This window comes from Meleagris gallopavo, chromosome 5, assembly GCF_905368555.1.
Source record: "Meleagris gallopavo chromosome 5, MGAL_WU_HG_1.1, whole genome shotgun sequence".
Taxonomy (NCBI): Eukaryota; Metazoa; Chordata; class Aves; order Galliformes; family Phasianidae; genus Meleagris; species Meleagris gallopavo.
In genome coordinates this window covers 5,506,425-5,530,056 of record NC_139408.1, presented here as the reverse complement: position 1 = coordinate 5,530,056, position 23,632 = coordinate 5,506,425, and the positions used below count along the sequence as shown (strand labels likewise).

Genomic DNA, 23,632 nt, shown 5'->3' with positions numbered 1-23,632 from the left:
GTTCAGCACCGCGAGCTGCGGACAGCGCCCCGCTGCCTCCGCCGCCGGTCATGGAGGCCGGGCCGGCCTCGCCGCGCCGGGAGCAGCGGCCCGAGGGGACGCGCCGTGGCCGCGCCTCCGCCTCGCCCAGGTAGGAGCGCGGAGACCGGCGCGGAGCTGCGGGGGACGGCGGTGAGCGCTCGGGGGTGTCTGCTGTTGGGGGGAGGAGGGGGTCACTGGGCGAGGCTCGGTTATCCCAAGGCTTGACGTTGCCTTCCAGCCCCATCGAGGGGCATATGCCTTTCGTCCTAAGCCCCTCGTTTCTGGGTTTACAAGAGCCGCGCTGTCCAGCTGGCACCCTTGTGGTTCTTGCCCCCTGTGCTGGTGTCGAACTTGGCCTCCCTGGGGGTTTTTTATCATGCTATAAGGTAAGCAACCCCACCTGCAAGTGGTGAGGTATTGCTAGCAGTGCTCAGCTTGTTTTGGATGAAGTCCTCTTTTCACCAGGCTTTGGACAAGAACTGGTTTCAATTCAAAGGTTTTTTTCTATAGAACCCCGCAGCTCTCTCCTTCTGCCCCCCGTGCCATATGCTCCCTTAACTGGTGTCTCAAACCAGGCTAGAAGCCATAATCATTGCAATTTTCTAGAAATGCCAACAAGCCCATGATCCTGGGCATAGAGCCATCCCCAATTTTTTGACCACACTGCCTTTTGTTAGACTGAAGGCAACAGATCTGAGCTCTTCAGATTCTCCCGAGCAAGGCACATCCTGAGTTCAACAACACATAAATTCATTCTGAAAGTCCAAAGAGTTTCACTTCTGACTGACACGGGATCTTCATGCTAAGCCATCCCTACCTGCCTGGGAGATCCAGTGGGGCAGTCGCATCCCCTTAGCTCTGCACATCTCAGCCTTCAATCTCAGGCATTGGGTGGGGTCTGAGCTACTAGCGAAGCCCCATTAGCTTTACTTGCCTATCTAATCCTTGCTTGTTTTGAGCAGATCCTTTAAAATGAATACTGCAGCCTGTTGGAGGTCAGTTATGGATACAAGTTACATCTCATGCTGTATACTCAAGAACTAAAATTTATGACAATGAAGTGCAAGAAGCTAGTTCTCTGACTCCTGAGCAAGCATATACATAAATGTTTCTTTCTGTTCATGTAGCCACAAAAGGGTTAGCTCTGTAGCACCTGTCTTCTGGCCCAAGCCAATGCTTGACCGAAATGACCATTGATAAACAACACCTTCTTTCTGACCTTCTTAAGGCTGGGATAGCAAGGTGTTCTTTTCTTCAAAATAGGAGTGAGCAAACAGGTTTTTATCTGTTCGTTTTACACTGCCAGGGTACATATAGCAAACTGCATCCAGACCTTCCTGGAGCTGTAGACTGGGTGAGGATGGCTGAGCCCTTGTGTCTGCTTACATCCCATCACAAACACTTGTGCCCACAGCACTGCTAGCTGCCCGGGGTGAGGGTAAGGCTGTTCAGACGAGTCAATGGAAAGGATAATAAAACTAAACTTTTCTTGGCAGACTATGTGGGAAGCAGAGCTTTTCAGTCTCATTAATTTTTCATGAAGATTTAGCATACGCAGGAGTCTCATTAAAGAAAAGATTGTAAGGCTTCTTAAGGATACATGTTATCTTGCTACTAGATTGAAAAAGCAAAACAGAGAGTAACTACACAGAAATTTTCCAGTGTATAAAAATTTGACCCTGCCGAAGGAGGAGATGAATTGCTTGACAGGTGCCTATCCCTCCCTGCCACCTGGGCAGTGAACCTACATAATGGGTGAGAGTGAAATGCAATAAGCCCTCCCATAATCTCCAGATACATGCACTTGTCATCTTAAAAGCACAAGCAAAAATAAGCAATAACAATGGTGTTATCTTGACCATTTTTCTGTGGGAAGGGGAAAAGGGAAGAGACACTTTTGCTGGTTCCTGCACATCTGCACAGGGCTCCTTGTGCCCTGCTGCTTGCCTCAGAGAAGCACTGCTGCACTTAGAGGGACTTGGGCAGTTTCATAAATTGGATTATTATCCTGTCTAGGCATCTCAAGGGAAGAGATGGGAAAGCAGCATGACAAATGCAACTCATTTCTGTGGGTCTCAGGAGCAGTTTGTTCCAGCCTGTCACCTGCATACAGCTCATCTTCCTTCTCTCTGCATCTCTTTAGTTGCATCCAATTGAGCTTGAAGAAGAAAAAGGAGGTTGTCAGGCTGCTTCTGTAGGCTTTTCTGTGGCTGAGAGGCCATTTCTGCCCACACCATCCCAAAGATGTCAAACATTCAGAGTCCTGAATGGGAATGAACATTCAAAAGAATATTTCTCTTCCCCTGATGTTAGTCCAGTGTAATGCTCTTGCCCACCTCTTCTTCTGTCTGACAGTACATGACAATCAGGAACACACCCACACTCACTTTCCGAACACAATTCAGGGTCCTAGAGGCCCAGAAAAGTCATAGTGACATGCCGGTAGGTGTCGAGGACCAGCTTACCTCTCTGGTGCAGATCTCAGCAGATCAAATGTGCCAGCACCCTGGCTAATTGAGAGCGTAACAACTGAAGACTCAAAACTTGCAGACCTGTCACCAGTAATTATCCAAAACTATAATTATTTGTGAGCTCCAGGTTTCCCTGGAGATTTTGGATAACCAAGGTCACATTGTCACAGAGTTGGAGATGAGCATAAGGCAACTTGGATCTGGAGCGTGATTGACAGAACTGTAATTGTTCAGCCTGAAAAGGAGATAACGAAGACTCATGACTGAATGATTTGAATTAGCTAAAGTTATTCTAAAACATGAAGTCACTGAGCAGCCAGGGGATGGAGCTGAGACCATGTGAGGGGAAAGAACAGAACATGGCAGTATTTCACAGCAAAGATGATAATAAAGGGGAGTGGGCTTGTCTCTTAACTATTAGCATTGAATACATCAATATACGTGCAAAAAAAGAAAGCAGCCTGTGATATCCAAGGATTTACCACCTGCCTTTGCCACCAGGAGATTGTGTAGCTGAGGGTCTTTGGACATGGGATTTTTCAGCGCATATTTCTTGCATTTCCCTGATTATCTTCAAAGTGTTTTTTTTCTGGTGAAAGCCTTTTCCTCCTATCCAGTGTTACAGATGATGCAGGCAGACATGGCAGTGCAGTCCTCAGACTAACTCAGTTATGAAAAGTCTCTGGTGCCCACTGCCAATGCAAATCTAGCAGTTTACATAAAAAAGAAATTTGTTTTCCCTTAAAAAAAAAGAACACATATTTTACAGGTGTGGAAATACAAGAATAAATTGTCAGTGTGCCAGACTCTGTGAATTATTATGCATTTTTTAAAAACATCTTACTTAAGGTGTACCTAAATTAGGGAAAATGATACGTGGAAAGTAGAGAGAAAATCACAGAATCACAGAATCACAGAATCACAGAACTGTGGGGGTTGGAAGGGACCTCCAGAGATCATTGAGTCCAACCCCCCTGCCAAAGCAGGTTCCCTACACCAGGTCACACAAGTAGGTGTCCAGGCGGGTCTTGAATATCTCCAGAGAAGGAGACTCCACAACCTCCCTGGGCAGCCTGTTCCAGTGCTCCGTCACCCTCACCGTAAAGAAGTTCTTATGCACATTCGTGCAGAACTTCCTATGCTGCAGTTTCTGGCCATTTCCCCTTGTCCTGTCTCCACACACTGCTGAAAAGAGTCTGGCCTCATCACTCTGCCCCCATACCTTAGATATTTATAGACCTGGATCAGGTCCCCTCTCAGTCTTCTTTTCTCAAGGCTAAACAGACCCAGTTCACTTAGCCTTTCTTCATAGGGGAGATGCTCCAGGCCCTTCTCCATCTTTGCAGCCCTCTGCTGGACTCTTTCCAAGAAATCCCTGTCTTTTTTGTACTGGGGAGCCCAGAACTGGACACAGTATTCCAGATGAGGTCTTACCAGGGCAGAGTAGGATCATCTCCCTCGACCGCTGGCCATGCTCTTTTTAATGCACCCCAGAATGCCATTGGCCTTTTTGGCCACAAGAGCACACTGCTGGCTCATGCCCAACCTGTCGTCCACAAGGATACCCACGTCCCTCTCTGCAGAGCTCCTCTCCAGTAGGTCATCCCCCAACCTGTACCAGTGCATGCAATTATTCCTCCTTAGATGCAAGACTCTACACTTGCTTTTGTTGAACCTTATCCGGTTTCTTACTGCCCAGCTCTCCAGCCTGTCCAGGTCTCGCTGAATGGCAGCACAGCCTTCAGGTGTGTCAGCTAATCCTCCCAACTTTGTATCATCAGCAAACTTGCTGAGGGTGGCCACTATCCCCTCATCAAGGTCATTGATGAAGATGTTGAAAATAATAAACTAGAGAAATAAAAATAATAAATTAGAGACATCAAAAAGGGAGTGAGAAGAAGTCTAGATTTTGCAAAAGTATAACACTACCACAGTTCCAGCTTTATGATGATAATTCAATGCCTCAACTCTGCTAATACAGAACTACAAGCCTCCAAATAAAATAAACTTGAACTCCAACCACTGGAAATCCAGGAGAAGGGAGAGGAGTTACACTTTTATCTCAAGAATGGAAGTGTGATACTCTCACAAATAAACCTCGTCCCTCAGACTTCCTATAGATAGGGAGGATGTGGTGCTTACTATGTCCCTGGCTGGTTGGTTCTGCAATGATTGTAAATGGGCAATAATTAATTAAATATGCCATTTCATTCATTGCCACAGACCACAAGTTTTCCCTCCTCTGCCTTTGTTGCACCTGCTCACACTGCAGTCGTACAGTTAAATGCAAATCCCCCCAGTGCAGGTGACTTTGATGAGGCTGCAGCAAGCCCCAGATTCCATCTCATGAATGCACTGCTGACATCTGATTTATTGTCTTGTGCAGCATGTTTATATACACCACCAAAAAAATTGTAGCCTTCTTTGTAAGCTGCCTTCATAGAGCTATAACCCAAGTCACTCGCTTGAAAGTCTGGATAATCCTTCCACTAATCCATCTGTAACAGGACAGCAAGGACTTCATGCGACAGGGTTTTATATTATTTCTTTTGACAAACTCTGTGGGAGAATGGGATATCATTGTCACAATCTATTCGGGAGCTCGTGCTTTGCAAACAGCACTCCCTCTCACTACACTGAGCTAGCTGGAGTCTTATTAGTCCTTTGTGTTGCAGAGCAGAGGCAGCTGAGTGCTGGAACTGTTGAGAAAAACCTGTCAAGCTTATCAATGAGGTGTGCACACATCTGTCTGCAGGTTTTCTGGCACTTGCTTCAGTGCAGACTTTGGCTTGTTGCCACCAATTTGTACATCTGTTGCCATAAGAAACATCAGCAGTCTCACAGCTCCTATCTGACTTTCCTCCCTTTGGGTGTACCTTCTTTTCCCAGGAATGCAGAGCTCACCTATACAGATAGTGGCATTTACTAACTGTTTTGATAACTATTTTGCCAATTTCATGACCCAAAAGCTGCATGTGAACATCAGTTATTGCTTCCAAAGTCAATGACATTGTGATAAGCAACTTTGACTATGTCATCTCTGTCTCTAACTACATAACTAAAAACTAAAGCTAGCATTGGATGGTGTCTAACTAGGCAAGATATCTTTGTTACTAGCCCCTGGAAGGTTGTGTGTGCAAGTAGCAGTGACTGGAATGCCTGTGTCGTGAGTCTCCACACCAGCACTGGTATAACTGCTACTGCAAACATTGCTCTGTCGTAATGCTTTTAGTGAAAAAAGTCTATTCTGCATAATCATGAAATATAGTTTCCCAGTGTTGATAAGCTCAATTGATGTTGGGAAGTACACAGCATGAGCTGCCAATGAAGGCCAATATGTCCTCCTTTCTGGAAAAAATAACAATTTTCAAGCAGTACTGAGCTAACGGAAATCTTCAAATCTCTTTTGTCATTGATACTACTATTTAATTTCGGGTGCAATTCCAGAGACTTGTAATTGCTAAAATTCTGTCTTTTTCCATGTCTGTCTGAAAGAGAAATGAGATGAACTCTGCAAAGTTTTGAAAATATTCCTTTCTCAGTCATATTTTGTCTTCAATTTTTCTCCACGTCTCATCAGGTGCCTCAGGCCAAAGTTCATTTCATTCTTGTCTCAATCCAGTACTCATAATTCTCTGACAACTCAAGACACTTTGTGATTCTAGCTGGCCCAAATCATCCATCATACTTAATGCTCAATGCCAGACACTACAGCAGGCATATAACTCAGCTGTAGACACCACGGCACATTCTCTCATCGACCACCAGAGGCTGTAGGTGTTTCCATATCCTTCTTGCTTTCTGAACTCCAAATTGCACAGTGCTTCTGAAGCTCCCTGACACTGAGATGGTAATTTCAAAGGCATTTTTGGGTCAGTGTGACCTCATCCTACGGTGTGTGAGCGGTTTTCTTGCTGTCACAAAGACTGACTCAGATCTCTGTAATTACTCTGTGCTTCCACATTAGGATCCTGCCTTTATCACTAGCCAGTGTGTTTTGCCCTTTTTGCACTGAAATCCCTTGGAAGAAATAAGAAGGAATAAGGAGGCCCATCTAATTAAATGCCATTAGCATTTAATTAACTTAAACTCTGCCTATACATTGAAGCCATACCTGGTTTTTAAAACCATAGCCATTACAGGAGCTGAAAACTGTTCAAGGGCACGTTACGCTATTTTTCATAATTTTGGAATAATATGCAAAAAGATATGATAGATTCACCATCAGCTGTACTCCCTGAGTGAGGCATGGATATTTCTGTAAAAAGCATGGTTCAGCTCAGCCCTGGCTCTTGATACAGTAAACAGAGGGTGAGGTTTTATGTCTTGCATTAAGTGGGAGACAAGATGCAATTCCCCAGCATAGCCCTACTGATGCTGTAACAGAGAAAAGTTTTACCATCCCTTTATTTCCTCACAGAGAAAAAAGAAATGCAGGACCTTGCCAGACCTGTCTCGCCATGCCAGAGATTGCCAACACCGAGCCCAGCTACAGTGGCACTTCTTGGGAAAGAATCTGCCCGGTCCATCACTGCCCCATTCCTGCATCGCCCAGGCAGGGGGGAGACCACCTGCCCTCCTCCAGCCACACACTGGGGCCAATCTCCACCCAGTCCAATGGTCAGGTACCATCAAGCTCCCAGGACTCGCAACAGCATCACTTGTATTACTCCTGCAATCAGCAGGAGCCCCGAGGCAGCTATGGCCTGCCCCTGCTCCCTGGGCACGGTGAGAGGTCCACGTTGTGTTCCCACCTTTCCAGCAGCGATCCTGTCCCAGCTTCTCATCATGAGGCTTTGGAAACCCCTTGGAAACGGTGGTCCCCTGGGCAGCGAATCTCTCAACCGGTGCAGCACCACATTGTAACAGTCAGGTAAGAGGCATGTGGAGAGCGGCTCAGTAGTTTTCAGGAGGCATCTCCTGAACTTTGGGACAGGATCGGAAGGCTCTGAGTGATTTTGCTTACAGTTTGAAGCAGTAGATACCCCCAGAAATATAGAGGGTATAGAGGGATAGAATTTTTCTCTCTCCACTCATTAGGAACATACACAGCTACCATTCCAACACCTGGGAGAGTCAGGATTTCCTTCTCAAGGTGACCTGTTGAATAGAGCCAAGGTCACTCTGTTACTCCTGCATCACCCAGCTGTGATCATGTCCATCTTCTGTGATCCTCCCCTTTTCTCCATTTGCACTGCAAGATAGTCAGCTGGCTAACCTTTTATTTTGGCAGAGTTTCTGAGTGATAAGAGCCCAGATAATTTATTTTTCTACTCCCAGTGAAGCTGCTGCCTATGATGGAGGGGAGGGAAATAAAGTGAGAAATACAAAGTTGTGGAATACAATTTGGTCTTTCAGGTTGCTTTGCAACAAGCAGTAGGCAGCAAGCAAAGTTCAATGGTGTAGGATACCTTGCTTTTTTACAGCAGTGCAGGGTTAGGCACAATAGTCCTTTATGGCCTCATTTTCTAACCATTAACAGAGGATTTAATTTGTTTGTGTTTGCATTTGCATCAATATTGCATCAACAAAATTGTTAGCTGCTTTCTCTGTAACAGGTTATTCAAATAGGAAATGGACTGCAAATCACTAGCAGAATGTGCAGCACTAGCAGACAGAGAAGTGATGTTACAACAGCGATAGAATAAGGTTTTTAGCCTGAGCAATTCTGCTTGAGAAGCTATTGTGGAAGAATTAACAAAGGACACACAGTGTGCAGCTAAATAGGGACTTCTCTTTAATAATCTATGAGGATTTTTCTCTGCTCCCCTCTCTCTCAAATCTGTGCAGCATTAGAGTGATGAGGAGACCATGCATTTCAGGAAGACATCTCAGGTGGAAATGGAGAGCAGAAGGAAAGGCCCTTCAAATATGGTGACCACTGAAATACAGCTTTTCTGTTAAGATTGCCCATAGGGATTCATTAATAAAGGTAACCTTGGATCCCCTCAGGAAGGCTTCTTTCTTTTATCCCTCTGAGCTCTACAAAGAATGACAAGAGCTGCTCTGTGATAGAAACTACAGAAAAATGTTCTGAGCAGCTCCGCTGGCCTCCTTTTCCTCTAGATTGGACAAATGTCATCTTTGAAATGGCTCAGGAAACAAATGAGATTGACTTTCTGGAAAGTCTTTGCTGAGTTGAACAGGAAATAAAAACTATAGGCATTGTTAGCCCCAATCATAAGACTTCGTAGAGTTATGCTGTTTTCCAAGAAGTAATTTAAAAGCACTGGAAAAATATAGATTTTCATGGATAAGTGTTAAACTGTGATTCCTATGGGATTATGTTGTTTATGTCCTTTAAATTCTATTGTGTTTTCTGGAGGGGCAATACAGAGGAGTCACTAAGAGTTTTTCCATCAGGTTTGGTTAAAATGCCAATGAGAGAGGGAAAGACCCTGTTATTCATTGGCTAAACCCATCTGGTGCCAAACAACTCCCACAGCAATGGCTCAGCTTCTGAAGGGTTTAACTTGCTCATTAGGTATCCAGGACAATGCTTGGCAAGAAGATGATAAATGTATGTCTTCTTTTTTTTTTTTTCTTTTTTCTGTCTGCAGACACGACAAGGCTTTCAGGATGCCCAAAAGGTATGCTTAATATCAATTCCTTCCCATTCTTCTACCCTATTATCATGACTCTCCTACTGCGCTATTAGGAAATGCAGGGCATCAATGCTGGTGACCTCCCCAGCAGGCCCAGTTTCAGAGGCAAGGTCAGCACTTCCTGCTCCATGCTTCTCCTCCGTCTGGAAAAATTTCTATTTGCTTGTGCAACCTGTACTAATGAATAGCAACGGTGCCTTGATAGCCGTTCTCAGAGCAGGTGCCTGGCTCTAGTCCGTACAGCAGCTTTATATTTATAGTTACATTGATTGGGTTAATCCAGCTTGGCCCACCACGAGGGGAATCAGAAGGGTATCAGGAGCAATAGCAGTAGAGTCCTGCATTTTCTCACAAGCTACACTAGGAGAGATCTTTGCAAGGCTATGCACAGTGATTCATGAGGCTTAAATTGAAAAAAAAAACAACAACAACAAAATAGGCCTGACCTAAACTCACATGAGAACTGTTTGAAAGGACACCATACTACACCTATGGGGTTTTGTGTGTTCTCCAAACCCTGGTCTGCAGCACTTGCAGGTGCTTTTGTTGTAAGCTCGGTGTTTGGCTTTGAGGCTGCAATCAGGGTGAGTCTCACTCATCGTGCAGATCCAGAAACCACTTGCTCACTCCATGGCTGCTGCTGACAGTCCTAATGGTGGCTGAACATCAGATCAGTGGTTTCCATCCTTTTTTAACTTTGCAGGTGTCTACGTATTTCCCAGCAGTAAGGCAGGCCCCCATAGAGTGAGTGAATTTAGAGCAATAATAATGACTTGCTTGAGCTAGTTATCTTCAGGAGACCTTTCAGAATAGCTAAACTTCTTAGGGTCCACGGGCAGAAAATCTGCAGGCCAAATATCAAGACATCTACTGGCTTAGACTGTACAATGGGAAAAAAGAAAGCATGCAAGAGAGAAGCTCCTTCTAAATGCAGCCTTTTAAGTTAAATATTTAAAGCTGTACTTTTGCCTTAGGATGGAAGAGTCTGGGTTTTATTATTTCTGATTGAAAAAGCAGGAAAATGTACAGAGGCAAAATGTGGTTACCTGAGTTAATTAGAGTTGCCTCTAATATAATGGAAATATAATACATTCATTAATAGCTGTACTAGAGCCTCTAAGCTTTTCAACAAACAAATGCTCAAACCGAAAACCCCTAATTCTTTTACTTCCTTGTATTAACACTATGTTGGCTCAACAACAGCTTTCATGCTAATAGCAGAAGGGCTCTAACAGCTGCATTTTTTCTCCTCCTTTTGATTCTAGTTATTCTCAAATGATCGCAGAGTGGCCCATTGCTGTCCTGGTGCTGTGTTCATTGACAGCTGTGGTTTGTACTTTAGCTGGCCTGCTTGTTGGAAATTTGCCGGATTTTTCAGAACCCCTGATGGTAAGTCCCTACAGGCAATATGTCAGTGTGAACAAAAGGAAATCCACAGGGCAACTAGTAATGTGTTCTTTCTGCCATACAAAACAAGCTTATGCTTCCTTCCTACTCTGCAGATAGAGGCTGCAAGGCAGGACAGGAGGACACTAAAGCCACTAGAAATAAATGGCAGTGTTTATCAATGATTTGCTATCTTTTTCCCTTTTATCTTCACAGTGTGCAACCAAAGCAAGATTCCTTCTGGATGGACATAATGTTTCAGAGTAATGCTCAGTACTCGCTGTTTCTTTGACACCACAGTCACAAAAACAGAAATAGTGACATCACTCATTAGTGAAAGGCTTTCATTCCTTGCTATTTCACTGCTGCACTGCTTAATAGCTTTCACTGGTGAAGCAATTCTGTTAGTGTTCAGTGTTAAGTCCCCTTCCTGAGGCCCAGCATGCTGCTCTGGTAGTATATCCTCATCAGCTTCTAAACACTCCAGCTCCTTCCTAAGGACTGTTTGCTCCAGCCTACAGAGATGCATCTCCAGATCTCCCTCCTTAGAGAGAGTGCATCTCTCAGGAATGGGGCACAGCAGACTTTGGGTTGCACTTGGCAGCTGTGGAAGGGCTGAGCTTCACTCTTAGCTGGGTTAGGGAGCACACCCTGTGCCAACAACAACCACCAGCCCATCTCTGCAGTGCTGAGGACTCCAACTATAGCCATCCATGCCCAAAAAGGAGAGGAGAAATACTTTTTTACTCTCATCTCTTGGATGCAGTATTTCCAGGGAAAAATCAATGTGTGTATCTCTCCCAGATGCAGTAATCATCTCAAATAGTCTCATATAGTTTCTATGTCTAAGAAGAAGCATTAAGGAATGCTAAACTAAGCTAAAATGCAAGCTAATGATAAAACCCTTCTGCTTGACTACAGGGTTTTGAGCCACGAGATACCGACATTGGCAGAAAGCTCATTGTATGGAGGAATGTAGAGAGCCATACGGGCTACAAGAAGACCTTTTCCCTTTCTCCATATGCTGAGAAGAAAAGGTATTTGCATTTGGTGAGGGAGCTTTGAGGAAAATGGTGGGTATAAAGGTACCGATTCATTGTTCCAAGATACCTATGTGAATTACAGTCTATGTCCTGTGCTAAAAAGCAACCGAGCACTGGAGGGTATAAAGTCTGTTGCCTTGCAATGTGCTTTGTCTCCCCACTCTGGAAACCAGGAATTAGGCTCTAAATTCTCCATGTGTTTACTTCACAGTTTATCAGAGACTCACTAGTCAACATCACTTATTGCCAGCTGATCTCTCTACTTACACAAATTGTATCATCTCTTGCTAGCTACGATGACATTGGCATTAGCAGAGGACAAAAGGCTGTTCAGGGAGGACAAGAAGCGAGGACACGGAGAATGGTGGAACAAATCTACGGAGTAGATGGTTTCTTTTGTGGCCCCCCAGGTGAGTGGAGTTGTGATGGAGCAGTATGCACCCAGAATTCAACAGTGTACAGAACTGTCAAAGTGTTTTAGGACACTGGGAAATGTTCTGGAAGCGCTCAGAGAAAGCAGTGCACACAATATCACTCCCCTTCCTTCTTTTCTTATTGAAATACATACAATAGTGAAAAACAGGAAGGAAAAAGCAACACCACCACTCCAAGATACCCCAAATTTGTTAATAAATAGAAGAAAGAGGAACAGCATGCAGATATTCTGGCTCCCTCCCCTGCCTCAACTCCACTTCTGAAATCAGCCAAACACCAAGCCGTCAGGTCCTTGTGAGTTCTTGGCTGGACTTCAGCTCCTCACTCTCTAAGAGGGGGTGCAGCACCAGATGGCAGCACTCACTGAAAGCAAGCTATTGGTACAGAGAGTGCATTTTGAAAACACTCCATCCTTGTTCTCCTGCTGCTGACAGCTGGGTGAGGTGCTGGGTCAGATCACACACGGGGATCCTACCACTCACTACAAGCTACTTCATGACCTGGTTGTCTTCAGGGAGTCCTCCACAGCAATCTTAGAGACAGCAAGGTTCATTTATTTATTTATTTCAGTGCCCAGGGGGTCTACTCCAACCAGCTTGTTTAACTCAACTTCATTACCTAATACTCTGTTGTTGGCTTTTTTTTTTTCTTTCTGTTCTTTTAAATTTTCTTTTCTTTCAGAGAAAGACTATTCCCAGCTGGTATTTATGTCCACAACTGCTGGGAGCTTATGGAACTTGCAAGCTATTCAGTCCATGTGTCAAATTGAACAAGACAAGGTTAGTAATGTCACAAAGAACATATATACATATTATCTCTTTTCTGACTGTCGTCATCTAGCTGAAAGGAAGGCAGAAAAAAACAACATAAGCTACAGAGCAGGTTTCAGCCTAGAGAACTCCAGAGCATTTTACCTACCTAGCAACATAAGAATGATTTCACCTATCTCTGAAGTCCAGCTGCCATTAAACAAGAATACAGAGTCACTGGGCAAAAAACCTTGTCCAGAAGTCAAAGACATCCATCAGAAGCTGTTGAGAATGTTGAGCAGCAGAACCTAATTACCAAAATGGAGCTGTTGTCCTGAAGACTGCCAGAGTGAGTTTTTTAAGAGGGATGTTTAATAGGATTAGTTGTGTTTGCCATAGGATCTTGAACGACTCAAAGTGATAAGACTCCAGGAAACCTCCACTGCAAGAGCCTGACATCCTGCTGGCAGAAGGCTCTGTGTTCACACTACACCATGCCAGATACACAGCTATGGGAGCTGCAGCCAAACTAAGTTTTAAACCATCCCACAGCACACAGAGGGTGCAGGCTCCCAGACCCATCCACATCACTGCATATTGCACACTCAGCTCTGCTAGTCATGTTGTCAGCCACACCTGAATTGCTATGGTGTGCCTGCAGCTGCCAGCACAGTAATGCCTGCAATGGAGAAACACACGGAGCTAGAAGTCCCAAAGCATAACAGGTAAGACAAGACTGTGTGCCCTGGAGGACTGCACATAATCTCCTTGTCTGCCAGTGATTCTACTAGCAAATCTAGTAATAATATAAGGAGTAAAATAAAAATAAAACTAAATATAAAATAAAATTGGTAGAAAGTGTCTTCCCCTTCTGTACTAGCCTTGAGAACACCTGCAAAATGAAAGGCAATGCTGTCACTAGGATAGTGGAGAAGGATCCAAATTTTCGAATCAGAGGTTATAACCTGTAAATAATGAAGAAGGTTTCCTTTTTTGGCAGAAGACTAGTGTGCTTCAATTGCTTTAGTACGTGCAGTTTGTCACTGAGACGTGGCTTGTACAGCTGGAGGGGAGGGTTACTGTGAGGAGCAAGATAAAGCGTGCAGAGTGGACCTCACATGATGTTCCCCTGGCTATTTTTCAGATACGCTCACATGTACATTTTAGAGACCTCTGCCAACGTACTGAAACCAATGAATGTTGCCCAAGCTGGTCTCTGGGGAACTACATTGCTGTCCTGTACAACAGGTCTTCTTGTCTGGAGATAACTCAAGGAGACATTTCCCACACCCTGGCTCTCCTTCGTGCCTGCGCTCCAGACTACCACAAAGGTATCCTCACTCCATCATGCATAGGTCCTGAGACTATGAGACAGAAACACTCTCAGTGTGCCAAAGTCCCAGAAAAATGTACCCGCTTCAATGCTATTTATCAGCTTCTTCACTTCTTGGTTGACAGAGACTTTCTTAGTCCCCAGACAATTGAGTACCAAGTGCCATCCCTCAAGTACAGCCTGCTCTTTTTGCCTACAAGGAAAGGTGCATCTATGATGGGGATCTACTTAGACAATCTCGAATCCTGGGATCTATTTGATAACTATACATCTATCACTGGAATGGACTTGGGCCTTAAACAGAAACTATTCCAGCACTATCTTTTACTGGATACTAAGTATCCAGTTCTGGCAATATTAGCTATTTTTCTAAGCATTTCTTTTTATTTACGCTCGGTCTTTATTACCTTGATGGTCCTGCTCACTGTTGTCAGCTCTTTGATGATCTCCTACTTCTTGTACAAGGTGGCTTTCAGATTCACCTACTTCCCTTTTGTAAACCTGACAGCTGTTATCATTCTTAGCAGCATCTGTGCCAACCACACCTTCGTCTTCTTTGACCTCTGGAACCTGAGCAAGAGCCAGAACCCTTCTGCTGGGCTTTCACAGCGGGTGAGTCAAACCATGCACCATTTTGCGTATCTCATGTTGGCATCCTGCTTCACAACGGGTGCTGCCTTCTATGCCAGCTACATTAGCAATATAATAGCCATCCGCTGCTTTGCTGTTTACATGGGCACCTCCGTCTTGGTGAATCTCATATTCATGATGACTTGGCTTCCTTCTTCGGCTGTGCTGTATGAGCGCTACATTGCGACAACCTGCGTTTACAAGCCGGAAGACTACTGGAAAAACACCGGCCACAAGAGAGTTGCTCTCTCCCTCCATTATGTTCTCAGGGGTCTCCAGAAGACGTTGTGTGAAACCTCCAAGTTGTTATTTGAAAAGCTTTTGCCTTGTGGGGTCATCAAGTTTCGGTACATCTGGATCTGCTGGTTTGCCGCCTTAGCAATCGGAGGTGCCTACATTTCCTGTTCCAACCCAAAACTCAAACTCCCGACTCTCGAGTCGTCGTCTGTTCAGGTGTTCAGACTGAGCCACCCCTTTGAGAGGTACGACTCTGAGTACTGCCACCAGTTCATGTTTGAGAGGCTAGAGCACGGAGAAGGGCAGCGCATGCCAGTCACTATCATCTGGGGTATCCTGCCTGTGGATAATGGGGACCATTTAAATCCAAAAAGCAATGGCACCCTTGTGGCAGATGCCACCTTCACAATCCAAAGTCCTGATGCCCAGAAATGGCTCTTTGAATTCTGTCAAAAGGTGAAGAACCAAACTTTCTATTACCTTGATACAGAGCAGAAATCTACTGTGTGTTTCATGGAGGAGTTTGTCAGGTGGATGGATAGTCGCCAGTGCTCCCAGAGAGACAACAGCTTTAACCTGTGCTGTAACCAGTTCTCTTTCCCTTATGGAAGCGAAGTCTTCCTACACTGCATCAAAATGATGCTCCTGGAACAAGGCAGGGAAGAGGCAGAAACATATGATCTGGGCCTCAGATTTGATGGAGAGGGAAATCTTGCTGCCTTAGTACTGCAGTTTCAAACTGTTTATCACTACAGCTTCAATTACAGCAAAGCCAAACACTTCTATGAAGAAATCAACCTCTGGGTAACAGAAGAAATGAAAACTGCCCCTGTGGGACTTCAGAATGGGTGGTTTACCAGTAAACTAGAGCTGTACAACCTCCAGCACAGTCTCAGCACAGAAACAATGGTGGTCATGGGGCTCTCTATTGCCATTTCTTTTGTGGTGCTGCTGCTCACTACCTGGAATGTTCTCCTTAGCGTTTTCTCTGTGACTGCTATTGCAGGCACTGTCCTGGTAACTGTTGGCCTTTTGGTCCTCTTAGAGTGGCAGCTCAACGCGGTGGAGTCTCTCTTCATTTCAGCTGCAGTAGGTCTCTCTGTTGACTTTACCGTCAACTACTGTATCTCCTACCACCTGTGCCCCCATTCGGACCGCCTGAGCCGAGTGGCCTTTTCCCTGAAGCAGATGAGCTGTGCCACTGCGATGGCAGCATCTGCCTTGTTCTCTGCAGGAGTCATTATGTTGCCCGCTACAGTTCTGGCCTATAGAAAGTTGGGGATATTTATAATGATGATCAAGTGTATCAGCTGTGGGTTTGCCAGCTTCTTCTTCCAGTCACTGTGCTGCTTCTTTGGCCCAGAGAAGAACTGCGGGCAGATCCTTTGGCCTTGTGTCCACACCATGAAAGATTATTCTGATGACTCTGAGCCAAATGGAACCTATGCCTGTGGGGGAAATGAGAAGCAAAACCGACTGCGGAAGGTCCAGGAGTCCAACACTGCAAATGAGCAATATGAGCTCCAGCCTTTGTCCAGAAAACTCAGTGACAGTTTTGACAACAGCACATCCACAAGCAAGTTGTCCAACAGGCCATCAGTGCTCTCCGAAGACATGCAAGCTGAAGATAACAGGTGCCCAAGAATAGGATCACACCCTCCCCTTGAAAGAGAGAGACAGAATCTGCAAGAGAACCTTGGAGGTGACCAATCTGTCCTGTGCCAGTGTCCTGCCTTGCAAACTTCCTCTCCTTACAAGCACAGCAGCTCAGGAGCAGAAATTCACAGGGAGAGATTATGCAAAGATTGTCAATGTCGAAAATACAGCCCAAAAGCTTGGGACAGTTCTGGGCTGGACTATATTCAGCCAGCTGGTGTGAATGAAGAAGGGCAGCTCAATAAATCACAGTGCTCCACTGACACTGCCCAGCAGCAGTTGGATTATACCTCAGACAACAGCCATCTTCCTGCTGCTGACATCTACAAAATTCACAGATGCCTTTGTTCTCTTGGCAGCTCTTTTGACATGCTCAACATCTCCAGTGAGACATCGATTAGTGATTTTGAGCAAGGCCTAAAGCTCGCTGAATCAGCCAGTTCTTGTCCTGACGTCTTAGAGCTCTCTGATTCATACAGTCAAACAGAGAGAGGCTACTTGAACGGGAAGAGAGATACACTGCGTCTGGACCTGAGGGAGACTGTCTTTGATATCTCTCCAGCAGCATCGCAGCAAAACAGCTCTTCATGGAAAAATCGATTTGGATTAGGGAGTGAAGGGCCCGTTGTATTACCTAACAGCCAACCAGACATGCCTGATGTTTGGATCAAGCGATCTAGTGCTCAAAGTTCTGGTTACAACAGTTGAAATCTTGCAGAAAACAAAACTGTACTGCTAGGGAAAGGGGAAGTCAAAATCTCCTCAGAACTGTAAATATCAATTTTTTCCTCCCACCTCTCTTTGGGCTGAAACTATTTCACAGTATTTCAGCTGTGCAAATACCTGTGCTTTCACAGAACCAGCAAATCTGATACTGTGAGAGGATGTGAGATCAGTCGTGGTGGAGTATAAAGCACTTTGATCTTCCAGTGTCCTGTGCCATATTCACAGCTGTACTGTGGAACGTATCGAGTAAACCTGTTTTGTCGTTTCCTAAATGGTGATTAGATTTTTTCTTGTTAAGCTCACATAGGAGGGAAATAATGAGAATTTCCCCAGATATTTAGGGACAGAGAGTTCATGTTAATAAAAAAAAAAGAAAAAAAAAAGTCATTTTCTACTGAGTATGTGAATTCAGGTTCATCCATCTCTACAAAACACTTCAGATATTTTAAGACTCTCACCAGGACTTTTCAATTGGCATGGTCTCTTACTGATCAGGGAGGAGGCTGTAGAGCCAATCCCCACCCTGTTTTTGGTGGCAGTTTCAGCATCATTACCGGTACTGCCAAAGATCTATGGTGAAAGATCTCCTCTTTGAGAAGTGCCCTCATCCCTTCGGATGTGTTCCATCTCCACAGCCCCTTTCCACACAAGGCTACAAACACACAACTTTTTAAAATTTGCATATGATTTTACAAAAAAAAAAAAAAATTCCCTATCAGGAACAAGCAGAAAAGCAAGTATTTTCCTCGCCTTTGTCAAAAAACAAATTCCCCCTACAAGTTGATGTAAAATAAACGCTTATGACAAACTTTTACTTTATTTGCGTGATGCTTCATTTTTGCAAATGTTGTCAAATATGCAGTGGTTAAAGGTGGTAATAAGGCACTTAATGGCATTTTGCAGCATTGTCAGCAGAAGGAAAACGCAGACTTGACAGATTCTCTCCCTTGGACCCGCAAAAGACTTCCTAGCTCTGTGGGAGAGGGGCTGCCTCACGTAGATAAGGAATACCCATAAGAACTTAATGACCCTTCTTGAGACGGGTTGTGTGTTTCAGTGTTATGTTTCCCGCACCATGCTGGGAGCTGAGGTGGATGTGTTGGCAGCCAGAGCTGACCGAACCGTCTCCACACAACACAGCGAGAACACTGAAGGGAGGCAGAAAGTGATTTGCTGAGGTGCCTCTTTCCCCGGGGGTTTTAGCCGCCTCAAGAGCACCCTGAGGGGACAGCGAGGAGGGCTCCGCTCGCCGAGCACACACACCTCGGAGCGAGGCACCTCTGTTTCCCGAAAGGGAGCTGCAAGGGTTAAACACCGACGATACCCCTCCCGTAACAACCACCACCCTGATATGAAGCGTACGGCGCCGCACTGCTCATGCGCGCTGCTCGCGGGAGGTGCGCCTCCGCGCATGCGCGAGCCCGCCCAACCGTTGGGAGCCGGCCGCGATTCAAACTGCTGCTGTGAGGAAAGGGCGGGCGATATCATGGATGTGGAGTTTTCCCGCATTCCCGTCTACGGAGCGTTCCACCGCGGCCCTATAGGTACGTTCTGCCGCCTTACTGCGTATTTTCCTGAGGTACGGAGGTCCCTGCTGCGGGGTTGGGGCAGCTGGGGGCTTCCTGGTGAGGTTTCGCTTTGCTGAGCGTGTTGTTGTGATGATGAGCTCTTGTGGACTGCGGTGTTCTCATGGTTGTCCTTCTCTTGCAGAAACGCAGGTACCCTTTTCTTCAAAGAAGCAATGTGCCGGTAAAGCAGCAGGGCTGGAGCTCAACAAAGATCCCGATTTTAACTTTGGTTCCAATGTTCCAGCGGATGGTGTGTTCAGAGCTACAAACCAAGGGTAAATTAAAGAACAGCTAGTGTGTTGTTTGATAAAAATCCCAAAGAAAGCTCCTGCAGGAACAGTGACTCCACTGTCTCACTGGTTAGCTTGTTCCCAAGCCTGGCTGGACTTTCCACGAAGAAATTCTTCCTGATACCCATTCTAAACTTCTCTTGGTGTAACTTGAGGCCATTTCATCACATCCTACCTGAGAAGAGAGACTGAACTTCATCAGATAGTTGTGGAGAGTGACAAGATCCACCCTCCAGACTAAACCCCAGTTTCTTCAGTTGCTGCTCAAATGTCTTCTCCTCTAGTCATTTAATCAGCCTTGTTGCTCTTAATCATAGAATCGCAGAACAGCCTGGGTTGGAAGGGACCTCAAAAATCATGAATGTCCAACCCCGCTGTCACATGCAGGGCCACCAACCTCTACATTTAATACTAGACCAGGCTGCCCAGGACCCTGCCTCTCTGGGCAGCCTGTTCCAGCCCCTGACCGCTCTCATAGTAAAGAACTTAAATCTTCCCTTCCTCAACTTAAAACCATTTCCTCTTTTCCCGCCATTACCTGCTCTTCTCTGAACGTGTTCTGGTAACTCAGTGTCTTTCTTGTAATGAGGGACCCAACACTGAACATAGCATTCAACATGCAGTCTCACCAGTTTGAATGCAGAAGGACAAAGAGCGGTTTTGTCAGATGTACATGATCTGTAAGTATGAAACGATCATTGTATAACTGCCTTCTACTTGTCATTTAAGGATTCCTAAATCTGCCAAGAAAGCGGAGCCACCTTTAAAGAAGGCAAGCACAAGAGGGTATGTTTTTTCACATTGTTAGTAGCTGTCCCTATGCAGTTATGTTCTTTCTCGGAGAGTTCTGATGAGCTCTAAACTTACAAAGGTTTGTTTTGCTAATGGCCTTTTGTGCCGGAACATGAGCAAGTCTTTCAAAGAAGGACTTCTTTATGAAAGATGTGTGATACCGGTGTTCTTTCACTTAAATTTTTGATGTTTGATTCTACAGACCTCTGAGCAGGTACAAACTAGAGGCAGAGCTGAAGGCCAAGAATCAGCTATTGGAGTCAGCCAAACAGCAATTGCACTCCAGATTAACAGGAGCTCAGGTAGGAATAAGAGGTGGAAATCATTGAGTAATTCTTACATTCTGTTCCCTGCAGGGTTAGATCAAAGGGCTCACTTGCTCATTTTCCAGTTTCCCTTGGAAGGCAGTAGACTGAGTGGGCTGGGTTTTCTCTTGCAACACTGACGGTATTTGGCTAGAACCTGGCAGTCAGCAGTGCTACGGATGTATTTGGCTAGATAATGCATCCAGATCACTGTTGATACCATCAAAACTCTAATCCCATCTTAAACTCATTGCAGGAGAATGTTTCCACTTCACAACTGAATGTGTATGTGAAATTTTAAAAAAAGAGCCTCAGTATTGCCAGATGTTTACAATGTTAACAGAAACTAGTGATACTCAATAGTGATTTGAAGTCTATTAAATCTATTTCAAACTTAGATCTTAATATATTTCTATTTGATTTATTGATGATTCTGCTAATCCATCACATGATGTGGTGTGGAACTGCAAGCAGTGTTGAATGTATGGTCAGATTTTAGTAACTAAGGATGCTTGTTCTGGTCACTACTTTGCTATAAAATTTGAGGGATAGTGGCCTTGTTTTCTTTAGAGTATTTTTAACTGAGAGCTCTAGATGTATAATTTTAAGCTTCCTGATGTACTATTGTTTTTTAATATCTTGATGGATTTCTGCAAGCTTTTTTCTTATCTTATCACTGGTGAAGAGGCCACAAATTGAGTATTGTACCTGGGAGCATGGACCTGGATACAGGAGAGACAAGGGCGTGTTAGGAAGAATCCAAAGAGGGGCCAGTAAAATAGTTGAGGAAGTAGAGCCTCTCTCCTGAGGAAACACTGAGCTGGGACAGCTGAGCCTAGAGAAAAGTCTGTGGCAATTTTATCAATGTATATTGATATGTGAAGGGAGGGTATAAAGAAGATGGAGCTGGGCTCTTTTCACGGGGCAATGGACACAAACTGACACACGGGAGCTTCATGCCTGAGCAGGGGTTGGACCAGATCAATTCCAGAGGTCCTTTACCAACTCGTTGATCCTGTGGAATCCATCAAACTAAGATTCTCCTTTCTTAAACTAAGTTTAGATTCAGCGTCTGCGCTACGTTACTCGTCATCTCTCACTGATCAGAGCACAATGTAATCGCTATCTTATACAAGATGCCCTATGTGTAACCTTCAGTTGTAAAAGCTCATTTTATTTCCTAGTTCTCAACTGGTTACTAATCTGTGAGATGATCTTTCCTTTTATCTCGTAGCTTAATTTCTTTGAAAGCCTTTTGAACATCCCTCCTTTGGGGGATAGGCCACAGCTTATGGCTGTTATCAGCTGGATCACTCTAATCCATGTGCTTATTGATTCTCTCAGAAAATTGCATTCAACTTGGGAGGTTGATCAGCTTATCCAATTGCCTGCTAAAATTGTGCAGGGAATAATGCTGTGGCCTAAAGATTCTCAGATGCCCCTTTATTCCTGACGTTAGATACTTGTCTGTGCAAAACTTTTAAAATACTACAGAGAGAAAGCAAGAAATCACGAGCTAGAATTGTCTAAAAGGAATCTATCTCTAGGAATGGGATTTCCTAACAATTACTATGACATTCACATGTGATAAATCCTGTCGAAAAGCAGGAATAAGGGTCTTTTTCTCTGGAGAGTTAAGGATAGAAAGGCAAGATGTGATTCTTGATGTTAGAGGAGAACCTGTTAAGCACTCGGTATTACTGACTAATGGGGATAAACTTAGTTCACTTAAAATGTCACTGTGTTAATGACAGGGCACTATAAAGGAATTAAAGGAGGAGAATGAAGGCCTGGTGCAAGAAGTTGAAAAGCTCAAGAAATTTCAGGAGACTTGCATGGTGATTTTAGAAAGCAGAAACATTGATCCTGGTAAGGATTATGCATTTTATGTTTATTTGTTGTTCAGAGCACCAATTTCTTTTTTCTTTTTTTCTTTCTCTCTCTTGCTGTATCTGCCTGTAAGACATTGACTTCTGCTTCTTTGTCAAAAAAAGCACTGATGTAATACTGTGGAATTTCTTTTTGCTAGCTTAAGAGAAAAAGCTGCTTTTTGTGGTTGGCTCTATCCTGGATAAACTTTGAGAATAATTTTCTTGCTGTAGAAAGTTACCTTTGGGAAGCTGTTAGGTCTTAGACCACTTCTCTGTTTGTTGTATCTCATCAATCAGTTACAGGCAGCAACATCTTGGAGGAAGAAGAAAAAACACAGGAATGCCAGAAGCAGACAATGGTAAGAGAATTTTTAAATGGGCTTTGGTGAGGTGTGTGCTACTGCCCTTTTGTGCCGCTGTTGTAATAACAGCTGCTGAGATGTGTTTATCTGCAGTGTTTTATTATTTCTTTTGTCTCTTCAGCTTTTAACTGAGAAGCTCATAGCAGAATTGAGGCTATTTAATGAAACAGCTGAAAAAGAAAAGGAGGCACTTCAGGTAAGACTGTGACACTGTTTCAGATTCAGCCAGGCATTGAGCATTTAGTTTGGGGCTTGTTTTCCACCTCCCTGTGTTACTCTGGCCTCCAAACAAACCAGACAGTGAGTGCCTGTATCCTTAATCAGTGTAAGACTTGATCTGGCCTGAAATCTCTCTGGTAACTAAGAAGTATGCAAGCACAAGCAGCTTCTGTATTATCATCTTGTCTCTGTACTGACCAAAGTTGTCATTAAATTACAGTTCTGCAGTTCTTGGTATGATGTTTGAGTTAATTAACAAAATTGCTGTTATATATGGCTTCCTCAACTTTTGGTCATGGAAGATTGCCATTTTTCTCAAGGAACCCAGTCAAGCTAGACTAGCCTTGGTTTAGCAGCTATGACAGTGCTGAAGGCTTTTGTTGCCTATTCTGTTTTGAGCTGCCTTCTGGAAGTCAGCTTTGCTAATCTGTACATTCACGTTAATGAAACGTTGTGTACATTCTGCCACACAGACAGCAATGGCCAAGTGGGAATCAGCAGAAGAAGAGAGACAGCGTTCCCTGGAGAAGCATTCCTCCTTTCAGGAAGAGATGAAGGAATGCTCAGCAATCCTCAATCAGCTGGAGCAGCTCCTGGTTCAGTGAGGCACAAGGACGAACTGCACACAGTCTCTATTTTGCAAACCTCGTTCTTATGTCTAAAACAAGAGGCTGGCCCTGGGTGCAGGTAACACCTGCAGGATGGCAATGGGGCAAAGTGAGCAGCAACTGCTGGCTGCACAGGTGCCAAATGCTCACGGCTATTGCCTGTTGGGGCTTAGCCTGGATTTCCTTACTGCATACCTTGCCAACGGCTTATCTGCCTCAATCCGCTAGTGTTTTATTTCCTTGTATTTTTGATTAAACGCGTTAGAAAGACATGCACGTTCGCTGTTATACCCTCAGGCAGCGCAGCGCAGGAGCCCCGCCGTCC

General features: G+C 44.6%; 2 protein-coding genes across 2 annotated transcripts; both read left to right on the top strand.

Moving 5' to 3' along the window:
* On the top strand, nucleotides 1-18,110 carry DISP2 (dispatched RND transporter family member 2). The gene is made up of 8 exons (XM_085223973.1): nucleotides 1-130; nucleotides 6,913-7,365; nucleotides 9,053-9,082; nucleotides 10,363-10,486; nucleotides 11,405-11,520; nucleotides 11,818-11,936; nucleotides 12,643-12,740; nucleotides 13,855-18,110. Exons 1-8 carry the CDS (start codon nucleotides 51-53, stop codon nucleotides 17,272-17,274), a joined length of 4,440 nt encoding a protein of 1,479 aa, XP_085080099.1. The 5' UTR covers nucleotides 1-50; the 3' UTR covers nucleotides 17,275-18,110.
* A 561-nt stretch (nucleotides 18,111-18,671) lies between these two features.
* KNSTRN (kinetochore localized astrin (SPAG5) binding protein) lies at nucleotides 18,672-23,579 on the top strand. The gene is made up of 8 exons (XM_003206159.4): nucleotides 18,672-18,836; nucleotides 19,003-19,135; nucleotides 19,880-19,936; nucleotides 20,145-20,244; nucleotides 22,002-22,116; nucleotides 22,416-22,477; nucleotides 22,602-22,676; nucleotides 23,173-23,579. Exons 1-8 carry the CDS (start codon nucleotides 18,704-18,706, stop codon nucleotides 23,302-23,304), a joined length of 807 nt encoding a protein of 268 aa, XP_003206207.1. The 5' UTR covers nucleotides 18,672-18,703; the 3' UTR covers nucleotides 23,305-23,579.
* The last annotated feature ends 53 nt before the right edge of the window (nucleotides 23,580-23,632 follow it).

What these genes read in the sequence shown, in the direction of transcription:
- KNSTRN (XM_003206159.4), top strand. Translation starts at nt 18,704, where the DNA reads ATGCGCGAGCCCGCCCAACCGTTGGGAGCCGGCCGCGATTCAAACTGC. An exon ending in AAGAAGGCAAGCACAAGAGG is followed by an intron (nt 19,937 to 20,144) that starts GTATGTTTTTTC and finishes TTGATTCTACAG; the next exon opens with ACCTCTGAGCAGGTACAAAC. An exon ending in CCAGATTAACAGGAGCTCAG is followed by an intron (nt 20,245 to 22,001) that starts GTAGGAATAAGA and finishes TGTTAATGACAG; the next exon opens with GGCACTATAAAGGAATTAAA.
- DISP2 (XM_085223973.1), top strand. Translation starts at nt 51, where the DNA reads ATGGAGGCCGGGCCGGCCTCGCCGCGCCGGGAGCAGCGGCCCGAGGGG. An exon ending in CGCGCCTCCGCCTCGCCCAG is followed by an intron (nt 131 to 6,912) that starts GTAGGAGCGCGG and finishes ATTTCCTCACAG; the next exon opens with AGAAAAAAGAAATGCAGGAC. An exon ending in TTTCTTTTGTGGCCCCCCAG is followed by an intron (nt 11,937 to 12,642) that starts GTGAGTGGAGTT and finishes CTTTTCTTTCAG; the next exon opens with AGAAAGACTATTCCCAGCTG.